The sequence below is a fragment of the Leguminivora glycinivorella genome, chromosome 8 (genome assembly GCF_023078275.1).
Source record: "Leguminivora glycinivorella isolate SPB_JAAS2020 chromosome 8, LegGlyc_1.1, whole genome shotgun sequence".
Taxonomy (NCBI): Eukaryota; Metazoa; Arthropoda; class Insecta; order Lepidoptera; family Tortricidae; genus Leguminivora; species Leguminivora glycinivorella.
Window position 1 is genome coordinate 18,311,372 of NC_062978.1, and position 12,623 is coordinate 18,323,994.

The window sequence follows — 12,623 nt, forward strand, 5'->3', positions numbered from 1 at the left end:
TCGCTGTTAATCGCCGAGCATTTTCCTTCTATCTTGATTTAGTTCTGTGGCGGCATTCTGTGGTATCTCTGACCATTTTGAATTATAATTATGTTAAAACTTTTCATACCTTTCAACACACTTTTTAGGATCATCATCATCTTCCTTGCGTTATCCCGGCATTTTCCACGGCTCATAGGAGCCTAGGGTCCGCTTTGACAACTAATCCCAAGATTTGGCGTAGGTACTCTAGTTTTTACGAAAGCGACTGCCATCCGACCTTCCAACCCAAAGGTAAACTAGACCTTATTGGAATTAGTCCGGTTTCCTCACGATGTTTTCCTTCACTGAAAAGCGACTGGCAAATATCAAATGACATTTCGCACATACATTCCGAAAAACTCATTGGTGCGAGCCGGGGTTCGAACCCGAGACCCCCGGAACGAAAGTCGCACGTACTTACCGCTAGGCTACCAGCGCTACTATACTTTTTAGTATATATGTAGATAATATAATATGGAAAGTTTACTTTTTTGGCGTCTCGGACTTTTGGTACTAATAATAAGGTAGCGACTTTCTTGGTCATAAACTGAGGAAAGAACATCGAAATACCTAACTAGTATACACAGTAGGTACCTTCTATAAATAGGCGGCGCTATGTTTTTTTTCATAGATCAATACTAAGTACCAATATGCCTACCTAAGGGGTAGCTTATTCAAAAAGTTTCGTTTATATAATGAAAATAAATGAACTATAATAGTATTTTAATAGGTAAGATTTTAAATATATTCATGTAATAATTCCTTAAAAATAATTTTAAAATCTTAATAAGTCACATTTTATCCATAAAAATATCTTTGAATACATTAAACAAGAACAACCTTTGTATCTCTATTCTTACAAATTGTATATAAACTGTTGTACACAATAAAGTGATTACTACTACTACTACTACTACTAAAACAAGTTTGGTACTGTATCGCTAACGCCGTGTCTTGCGTGGGCGACGGTCGCGCGACCGTCGCCGTCGCGTCTCATACTTCCATATCGATAAGGTTTGATTTCGTATGCGTCGCATCACCGTCGCGCGACCATCGCGCGACCGTCGCCCACGCAAGCCACGGCGTAAGATTTTGCTTCATCTGCTATGCTGTCTAGTTAGTCGATGTTTTATTTTCATGATACAGCTCCATCTTGGCCACGGAGGTCCAAATACTGTCAGCCAGCACCGCTGGCTCCTCGAAGCCGGCGAAGTGCCCTCCGAAGTCTAGCGTGGTGGAGTGGACCAGATTGGGGAACTTGTCACGGAGGAAGTCATCCGGCATGTAGACCATCTCATGGCGAAACTTGATGGCGGCGTATGGAACTGGCGATTGGCTCCTGTTGGCAGTTAACACTTGTTTAGTCGTCTTATGTAATACATAGGTACGTGTAATGGTGTGTCGTTCTATACAGGGTGGAAAAATCGAATGCCACATGGATGGCAACTACCTTAAATATTGTAAATAGCACATTTTGTGTAAGGGAGACTTTCCTTTGTTTTTAAAAACAATAAATTCTGCATTTAAGGATTTATGAAAAATCGCTTGCTTCAGTCGGGACTCGAACCGGTCAAATGTGACAAAAAATAACGTGCCAAATAATGTGCCAAATTTTCATGGCCTTCCGTTATTCTGATTGTATTTGTTATTTAGAGAAAATGAACCTTATCAGTAACCCTTTCAATCTGCATCATAAAATACGGCACGTTATTTTTTGTCACATTAGACCGGTTCGAGTCCCGACTGAGGCAAGCGATTTTTCATAAATCCTTAAATGCAGAATTTATTGTTTTTAAAAACAAAGGAAATTCTCCCTTACACAAAATGTGCTATTTACGATTTTTCCACACTGTATAGGTAGAAAGAGGCGGTCCGATTAACACGCATTCCCACGCGTGAATCCATACATCTAGCGCGTCTTCAAATAAGGACTCGCACGTAAGAGCGCAAGTTGTACTTAACCGCCATCAATAATACAAGGTCGGAAAAGAAGAATATTAAAAGTACATATAATGAAAGATTTTACGGTAGATGTCGTTATAGGTCCCATTGACCAATATGTGGAAACATAGGCATACGAGTAAATACTGTGAAATGTACGTTATACTTATTTTTTATTATTCGGACTCGTCTCGATTCAAAATACCCACTATTTTGTCGCCACTCGTTTCGAATTTCCAATTTTCGTACTTTTATCGTAAAAAAATAAGAAGTTAATAAAATAAGTGATATAAAAATATGACTTACAATTCTAAAGCTTTTAAAATCGAATCTTTGTCTCTTGCTTGGGACTCTTTATAGGATCGAGCGGCAGTAGTCATACTCTCGCATGCCCAGTGGACGGTGAAAGTATCGAACCAATCGTTCATGTCGTACTTAGCAGAAAGATTGCCGTTGTCGATAAACACGCTTTTTGGACCTTCTGTGCCCATGGCCATGTTACCGAGGAACCAGGATGCTAGTGTGACGGGAGAATCGTCCAGGCCATGCCCTGTGAAACAATGAGAAAGCGTGAGGTTTCTTCTTTTCATTGGTACCTATAGGTAGTGATTCTTGTTTGCATGGTCGTAACTGCCTTATCACCGTTACAGACTACGGACGTCATCAAACATCAGTGAGCCTATCACTTAAATGGGTGATAGACGTACGAGCAAGTACGCGAACTTATGGCTCGACGACTTTTTTCGATTGTGTATCACCTTAAGTACGCGTACTTTAAAACCGCCGCGCATAGTAGTCGACGATCCAACCGGTTTGAAATCTTTACGTAGGTACGCGTACTTGCTCGTACGTCTATCACCCACTTTACGCTCCGTAGTGAGCGAAACGCAACCGTCACTGACACACTAACATAAAAGCTAAAGGAGTGATATTTCCGATGTCACAAGCGATCGTACCACAGCTCAATAATACATGTGACTTATTCGGCAAGACCTGCAGCAGTTACCCAAAATATCATTGGGCGGATAGAGTGAAGGTTGACCTCCGTGAGCTCGGCGTCGGCGAAAGCTGGCGCGATACCGCTCAAGAACGAGCAAAGTAGCGTGCTCTTGTGTTGGAGACCAAAAATAATTTAGTATTATCGCGCCGGCCAAGTAAGTAAGTAATATAACGTGTTTTACCTATATTATCTGGCCTAGAAGCTTGCAGAGCGAAGTAACCGAAATTGTCCATGTAATCCTTCAGGTGAGCCGATAACGGGTACATTTTATCTTCGTTCTTTGCCTCCACTACAGAGGGCGGGTACAGCTGTCCCAGCACCAATTTCGTAATCGTTTGTGGTCGAGAACTGAAATAAAATATGTCAAAATTCAGACACTATAGCTCAACAGAAAATACCTATGTACTTAGTTGTATGTAACTATGTACATATGTATAAGCTTTATTGTACACAAAGGAAACAAAAGAAACACAGTTACAGAGTCAGTAATATAATATACTAGCATTTGCCCGCGGCTTCGCTCGCGTTGGAAAGAGACAAAAAGTAGCCCATGTCACTCCATCCCATCAACTAATCTCCACTTTAAAAAATCACGTCAATTGGTCAGGCTTTAGAATAGGCCTAAATACAAACCTAAAAGGGAAGTTAGTGTGTATTCCCAACACTCTGCCAGGGAACAGGACTGCCATGGTGGAGCCAACGTCTTGTCCGATATTCCCGCAGTGGATGTAAAATTGTGACTTGCCCACACGCAGCATAAGGTTCTTCATGATTATACCCATTTGGTAGGGAGCCATTCCGATCTTGGACGTAGCCTGCACAAGTATATGTAATTATGTATGTATGGGAATCGATTATCATTTCATATAAAAATAATTCAAAACGTGCTGAGGATTGAGGAACGTTATGAAAACGCGTGAAGCGAAAGTGGTTTGTCAGGATCTTAGCAAATGGAAATCCCTGATTTCTGCCAACCCCTCTGGGAAACATGCGTGATTGTATGTATGTTCTAGATCAGTCATAAAGCTGTTTATAGGTCCCTAAGCGTATTATTTCAAACATAAACTTTTACAATAAACTACGTTGTACGGATGAAACTCTTGAATTAAAGCAGATCCATTGGGTGACGTCTATTGACAAGGGGGATTCGAGTGAATGACGATAGATGGGTATGGAGTTACAATATTCCTCTATGGTTGTACGGATGAAACTCTTGAATTAAAGCAGATCCAGGGTGGGGGGTCATGGGGGTATGACCCCCCCCCTGGAACCTAGGTTGGCCATACTAATAGTCCACGGGACCCCCCCCCCTGGGGCCTGGGCCTTTATCACGTGACCCCCACTGGGCTCTAAGCTGGATCCGCGCTTGCTTGAAAGGAAACAATGAACGAACCTGTGAATACGCATAGCCAGGCAAGTCTGGTGCGACGATCTCGAATACGAAGTCGGAGTCATCTCGATCCTTCTTGAGGAAGTTTATGACGTGGACGTACTCGAACGCGGTCACAGGGAACCCGTGCAGCAACAGTATCGGCAACACTTTCTTGTTGTGGGGGTTGTGGGGCTTCACATGGATGTAGTGAATATCTAAACCTGAAGGTTATGATTTATGATTAGAATCATCTTCAACGTGTTTTATTGAAGGTTTTTTATGTCAAATACAAGCAATTTCTCTAAGAAACTAGAGTCTAAACTCTTACAAAAACCTAACTGCGTGTCCAATTTAACGGAAAACAAAAAAAAAACACGGTTTATAATGAGTTAGCTCATGACTCTCATGAGCTTGCAAAAGCGATAGGTATCTATGTAAATGTATAATAAAATTAAATAAGTTGCAAAGCCTATAAACCTTCAATACTGTCTGGTCCCCATGTTGGCGATAATCTATACCCGTGTTCCCTGTTAAAGTGCGACCATGGCCAGTGCAACCTGGCCAAAACGTTGGGAAAAAAGGTAAAATAATTTTAATTAATCGCGTTCGACCTGTATGTGACTTTAAATACGTGTACAAAGCGCGAGAACTTAAAGTGTTATACCTTGTATATTAGTGATAAACTGAGGGAAGCTATTGAGCCAGCGTTCCCTAGCCCTGAAGTCGTATTGGTCCGCCCACTGCTCGAGGAACTGGCCGAGGTATTCGCTGTTCGTACCAAAACTGTTCGCAGCGCCGTGAAGAGTACGCTTCAGTTTGCGTCTGCCGTGAATACGGGCGCGCAGGTCCGAAATCATCTAACACATAAATACGGGCGATAAATTAAACGAGACATGGTTCATGAGTGTTATCATTAATGAAGACGTATTTTTAAGTAACTCATCATCATCTTCCTTGCGATATCCCGGCATTCGCCACGGCTCATGGGAGCTTGGGGTCCGCTTTGAAAACTAATCCCAAGATTTGCCTTAGGCTACCATCTGACCTTCCAACCCGAAGGGTAACAGGCCTTATTGATATTAGTCCAGCGGGCCGATTTTTGAGTCTCACGCGTTCGAATTTAGAAAATTGTCACTGAAAATAATAGGCAAGTCACCGTTTTCAACCGGTAGGTATTTTAGTGACAAAATCCCGTATGTATGCGACATTCAAAAATCGCCCTCCAGTTTCCTCACGATGTTTTCCTTTACCGAAAAGGGACCGGTAAATATCAAATTTTTAAGTAACTCTTAACAGTCCTAACGCACTTTTAAAAAATGTTCAGAAATGGGAGGAGATATTAAAAAATAAACATAAAAAACAGACGAATTGATAACTTCCTCCCTCCTTTTGAGATTTGAAAGTCGATTAAAAATGGCAAGTATATTACATATAATCGTATCTAACACCTAACAAATTGTTACCTCGTCAGAAAACTGCACAGTAAACGGCCGGATGCAAGTGTCTTCGCATTTAGGGTCGTTTTCTCCCCACCAACGCTCAGGTACGTCTTTTGGGGGCTGAGATGGGAATACAGCATCCACCATACTGACTGCTTCTTTCAATGCAGAGCGAAACGCTGTTACATTCTGTAACCAAATGTGACTCATGAATGCTGTAATAGAATTAAGAATGTTCATTTTAGTCACCTGGGCGATTCAAGTAACTGTAATGTGATCACTTCATTGCATCTTTATTTATGTACTAGCTTTTTCCCGCGGCTTCGCTCGCGTTAGAAAGAGACAAAAAGTAGCCTATGTCACTCTCCATCCCTTCAACTATCTCCACCTAAAAAGTCACGTCAATTCGTCGCTCCGTTTTGCCGTGAAAGACGGACAAACAAACAGACACACACACTTTCCCATTTATAATATTAATAATAATAGCCGGTGTTGCCCTTGAGCCATCTTGGATGTCGCTTTTTGTGGGGGCCCATCTTGTGGGGACGAGTCACCGTCTGCCGGAAATAAAATTGGATACCATTTTATTAGGCAGGCGTCCGGTTTTTTATCCATAGCCCAGTATTTAGTCATCACTTTCATCAAAATAGACCAGTTCATTTTAGATTCCATTAACTCTCAAATAGTCCTTACACCCTGGCGGGTGTTGCCTCTGCGTGTGTCCCATGATACGGGCAAGGGCAACATCCGCTCGGTGTACCCCTTACATTTCATTAAAGTGTCGAAAGGGCCTCTACGTGTTGGCTTCGGCTCCGCGCACGCCTCCCAAAGGTCCGGAATACCATTGTTCCGTGATGGGAAAGACATACAAATAATAAGTGTAGAATAGATGTAGTGTAGATACATAGGTATCTGTTTTGTTTAGCGGATATAGAATAGTGGACACTTAAGTGATGGTTAATACGCCACTTAGGTAGTATGGATTGCAAATTGAAGTGTTAATTTACATATTTCTAGATAAGCTTACTTTTGACCTGGCAACTCATTAACTGGTCCAACAGAGCAACACCAGAGACAGAGGTTGTCGAGAGATGAGACTATGGTAGCCAGATTCCTGTAATCCGTTCAGCAGGCCGTTGGAGTTATCACATTCCACTATGGTAGCACAGAAGAGAGGGCTAGATGAAAATGCCCTCTAGAAATAAAGGGTACTTCTCACAGTACTCAGTACTCACCGTCAGCGTGGTATTATTATTGTTAAAACTTACCACATTCTCATAAACGCTGTTGAATATGTCTCTAAACAGCGGTATAGCATTGTTGACAGTCTTCAAGAAACCTTGTACGGGACTTTCGATGGATGGCATTTTGACACACCCCACCGTCCACGCTAAGCCAAGCATTAGCAACAAACACGTTGGTAGTCGCATCCTGACCGTGAAGTGTTTATCTATTAAAAAATTCGAAATTGATTCAAAATAAAGCACTATTATCAATCAATTTCGATTGGTAAAATTTCGGTGGATCGAAGTGGTAAAATTTAACAAAAGTAAAAAAAATAATATTGTCTTCGGTTACCGCGATAGTTACTCATGAAATAAAACTATGGAAACGGATTAACGTCGGGATGAATTTTGAATTCATTATACGCGATTTAATCCGTTTCCATAGTTTTATTTCATGAGTAAAAAAAATCTTAATTTTTTTATCGATTTGCATGTATTTAGGTATGATCCCATGGGATTTCGAGGTGGAAAACTTGTAAGAGATGTGGCATTACTACATATCCAAGGTGCCTCATTTTATGCAAGGCTAAATTTACGATACGATAAGTAAAACTATGGAAACGGATTATGTCGCGTATAATAAATTTACAATATTTATTTACATTTCGAACACTTCACAAAAAACTATATTAATTATAGGTACAGTTTTTACTTATTTTTAGATTTAACTTTAGTTTTAATGGTATGCTTAATCTTTTATATTATGTTTAATTGTCAAATAAAGTTAACTATTATATCCTATTATAGGTATGCTTCATTAATAATAAATTAAATCGTTTTTCACCTCGCGAATAAATTACGATAATCTCACTAATACAGAAGAAACACTGGCTTATAACAGCTCGGAAAGGCTGAGCTATTTTCTTTATAAATTGGCGTGATATTTCAATACTTATTACATTTCTAATTTATTTTCCGCGTTATTTAGAACCTCATCGTAACGAACACGCTTTGTATTTCCCGAAGTTTCATGTAAAACTTTCCGTTTACTTGAGGGTAGATTATCAGGATCGCGCTCCTCCATTTTATCAAGATATTCGGAATGTTTTAAAAAAGGGCTATTGAGAGGTTTTAAAAAATATATATAAAGGGTATACAGGTAGTGTCGTCTAAATTCACTTACCAGGGACGACCGCTCCTAGCGAAAAATAAGACGCCAATGAGGTACCCAGATTTCAAACTGCTTTTATAAAGACTTGAAATCAGCTGCCTGGTGTTGCCAGACTATAAAAAGTAGACGTTTTAAGGGTAACAGTCATGGGGATGACCGCCTCCGGCACGAAAAACGAGCGCTGCTCTCATTATAATGTAAGGTTTTGAATAACGGTACAGGATTTAATGTAAATTGTAAAATAACACACTTACAATAAGTATACTTTGTCGAAATACCTTTCATAAACTGCGAATACAAAGATGCGTTAAAATTAGAACATAAATAAGTGTGAAATAATATTATAATTAATTCAAATTCAAACCGTTACTAATATTTGTAATTTATGGATGTGCATTGTATACAACAGCTGTAGCGTGAATGTTATAATTACTACGGATTCTATTTAAGAATGACCCCTACGCTTAGGATTCAATTACAGACTCCTTTGTTTCTTTTAGGATACAATATGAATAACGAATGAATATAACGAGGGAATATTCCGGCAATGTTCTGCCGCCAGAGTGCAGCACTTAAGACATACAGTAAACACAAAATAACTTACCTGACCACAAAATTTAAATTTTGAAAAAAAACCCCAACATATTGGACCGATTTCCATCAAACATGGAAGAACACTCCCGACTAAATAATTCAGGTTTCAAACAAAAAAAAAACTAAATCTAAATCCGTCTATCCGTTCGGGAGCTACGATGCCACAGACAGACACACACACACATACAAACAGACAGACACGTCAAACTTATAACACCCCATCGTTTTTGCGTCGGGGGTTACAAAACCATAGAGTATACTATGCCTTTAAAAGTTACCTCTGAAACATTGGCGTATCAAGGCAGTTTGTTTACTTACGCCGTGGCTTGCGTGGGCGACGGTCGCGCGATGGTCGCGCGACGGCGATGCGACGCATACGAAATCAAACCTTATCGATATGGAAGTATGAGACGCGACGGCGACGGTCGCGCGACCGTCGCCCACGCAAGACACGACGTTAGAGGGCCTACCTAATCACTTTTGACGTGTTACTTTCCTGTTACCTACTCCTAACTTCCGTGCGACAAGGGATAATAAGTCAAGCTATAGGTTCGCAAGCAAGTAGCGCCCTCTACATAGCGTTTTCGCGGACTAGCGCCAGGAACCGCTTTCCTGATCAGCCTTCTCCACTTCGCCCGGTCTTCGGCAGGTGTGAGATTGTTCTCTTGAGTGAGTTTAGCATAATATCCCCTATTTTTTGCCCTCCCGCGCACCACTCTCTTACCGCTCAACGCGCCTCGGGCACCCAATCCACGGCCTTACCGATCGGGAGCGTAGTCAGGTGTCTCAATGAAGTGGGGCATCGTGCCATATCGCAAGATCGCGACACGATAGGCCCTAACTTCGGAGCCATAAACAATGGAAAAATATTCATTAACGTAAAAGCTAAATCGATTGCTTTGCTTTCTTGATGTTATTTTACTGATGAACTTAGGTAATAAATAAAATATACTGAAAACTACCTAAATAAACTACTAATCCGATTAAGAAATTGGATTGAGCGCCAATTTCTTAATCGGTTTAGTATATTTTAATATGTTAAAACCTAGGTTGAATCAAATTTAAGTAAGGTCATGTGAGATAGCCCGCGGTATGACAAATAAATAATATGGGGACCCTCCCACAAATGTTAAATATTGTCCCAGAGTGTTATATACCCCATCTAACCTTACCTAGATTTGATCCGACCACAAACTTCACACTCGCTTGCATCGATGTCAGTACGAAAGAGATGCATGATGAGCCAGTTTACGCATTCGCTAGCGAACAGGCCAGTGCTAAAAGTTTGCAAGTCTGTAATTGTAGTGGTCTCCAGATCCAGAATCGCAATGCACTGGCCACTCGTTAGGCGTAAAATACACACGGGCGGCGAGAGACGTGGGGCGTGGAGCGGACGCCTGCGCCGCGTCGCTTGAGTGTAATAATTTAAAAAACGTCTCCTCAGTAACGTAGTGATTATATTATCTTTGCTCAGTACATTTTGTATACGAAAGACGTAAGACGCGCCGCCCAGAGGTGCGGTGGCGCGGTGGCGGCGGCGCGGTGGCGGCGGCGTGGCGCCGCGTCGCTTGAAGCGCGTCTTACGTTTTTCCTATACAAAATTTACTGAGGAGACGTTTTGTAAATTACACTCGGGCGGCGCGGCGCTGGCGTCCATTGCGCGTCTTACGACGTGCGTCGCCTGTGTGTAGATAGTCTCTTACATGGATTAATTCCTGCGCTATAAGCATTAGAATGTGATTATGTCAATAACATGAGTGAGGGCATTCCTAAACCGATTATATATGTACCTATGTAGCTATGTAGCTTAAGTAAAGTTAGCTTAGCTAAAGTTTGCAACTCTGTAATTTTCTTAGTCTCTGGTCCAGGATCGCAATATATCATTGTCAGAGCTCAGTGCAGTGGTCACTCGTTACATGGATTCGTTCCTGCGCTATCTAATGTCATTAAACATGAGTAAGGGCTTTGCTAAAGCGATTATGATGTGGTCTGCAGGAAAATGTAGCTTTGCACAGAAGATTACTTCCTTTTGCTACAAATGCAATAAGAACCTTTATAACTTGACACTCCCATACTTCAACCACCCATGATTCATACCATGATTCCAACCCATGAATCATAAGGAGCATTTATACGATATTTTATTTAGGTACATAAAATAAACAGTTAATAATATAAATATTATAAATTATTTCCATAAAAATGATAAATTGTTCGGTATATACGCATAACTTACCTATCTAAGATTTTTATCATGACTTTGTTACTGGGTATATTATAATTGGAATCACTTCGTCAGTAGGTACCTATTAAACAAAGTTTCCAACACATTGGGCTGTACTTTCACCACGCTAACGATGCACAAACTTAATTTTAGGCAGTGATAATGCATAAACTTATTCCTAAGCTCCATTACTCTAACTAACTAACTCTTGCGATGAAAACTTACTGTGGTTCGACTCTAACGTTCTAAGAGCAGACCCTCGAACATTCAGTTCTAAATGCAAATTCAAGATAAGAATACTTCAGATCTCAATTTGTCTCGGCTATCTCGATCAGGCGATCACTGACGATGCAGCGTTTAAGGGTGTCCTTTCAATATCGTGTTTTATGGCCGTCTTTAGGTATTTGAAAGATTGTAAATAACTTAGATATTTTATTGAGCAATAAAATTCATCTAGTCAACTTAACTCAATGTATAAAAATGCGCTATTGCTGTACGGATAATATTAGTGTCAATAATAACGTTTTTGTTTGTAGAACCGCGTTGACCACGCTGCGAAGAAAAACTATAACTGATTTAAACGGTACACAAATTTGGTCAACTGAATGGGATGTACTTAAAATTAATCATTTCCCCAAACCTAATATCGACGCGAAATCGACTCTAGCCGACTTAGGGCCCATTTAGACGGAACGAAAACTCGTATACGGTGTATACGAGTTTTATTACATTGCGGTATTTGATGGCTGTATAAAATTGTATGTAACCTCAACAGCCCGCAATGTAACTAAAATCGCATACGAGTTCGAACGCCGTCTTAAGGTGCGCGCCCACGGGCGACAAAGTTGCTCGGTGACTTTTTTGTCGCTCACATATAAGTAGTCAAAGGGCTAGTATGAGAGTGCGCACACTGGCTGGTCTGTCCACTTTCATACTATCCCATAGACTAGTAAACGACAAAATAGTTTTGGTCGGTGAAAGCCGATTCCGCGTCATATGTTTGGGGAGATCCTTTAGAATGCAAAGTATCTAAAATCGCATGCGAGCTCACTCGCCGTCTGAATGAGCATTTTCAAACTGGATGCACCCTTAATTATTTGGCCAAATGCTCAAAGAAAACATCTAATCATTAAATTATTCTCGTAACTCTGCTCAAACAGTGTGCAGCTGAAATTTCCGCTAAGAATTCACGTGGGGCGCTCAGATTTGCATTGACCAAACTTGTTAGTGGCGCAGAATAACGGTTCCGAATGAACAAGGAGCTTAACAAGCCACTCTCATTTGTATTTCGAGAGCTTCAGTTATTCTTTCAAGACGGCGATGTTGTCTTGTTTGTACGACGCAGACCGGCAGTTTCAAATTTTAAATAGAATAGAATATCAATCTCTAATAGGCGAGACGACTAAAAAAAACTAATTAGTCCGTCAGTTAGATTATCAAAAAATATTAGACACCTATTTTTTCTTTTTTCTCGTAAACGAAAACTGACGAGTTGAAGTTTCGCGTGACGTCACGCCTAGGTACAATTTTTACTTAGAAGTGACGTCACAAGCCCCCACTCCGGAACTTTTGATGCTCTTTAATAATATCTTTGTATTTTTTTATTAATTAGGAAAAGATAAAAATATGTGTTCA

General features: G+C 40.6%; 1 protein-coding gene across 1 annotated transcript; it reads right to left on the reverse strand.

The window, feature by feature from the left end:
- Positions 1 to 1,041: 1,041 nt before the first annotated feature.
- Positions 1,042 to 8,335, reverse strand: LOC125228785 (juvenile hormone epoxide hydrolase-like). The gene is made up of 9 exons (XM_048133464.1): positions 8,183 to 8,335; positions 7,042 to 7,223; positions 5,798 to 5,962; positions 4,999 to 5,191; positions 4,356 to 4,555; positions 3,596 to 3,777; positions 3,144 to 3,310; positions 2,269 to 2,512; positions 1,042 to 1,360 (listed from the first exon to the last, which is right to left on the reverse strand). Exons 2-9 carry the CDS (start codon positions 7,201 to 7,203, stop codon positions 1,135 to 1,137), a joined length of 1,539 nt encoding a protein of 512 aa, XP_047989421.1. The 5' UTR covers positions 7,204 to 7,223; positions 8,183 to 8,335; the 3' UTR covers positions 1,042 to 1,134.
- Positions 8,336 to 12,623: the final 4,288 nt, after the last annotated feature.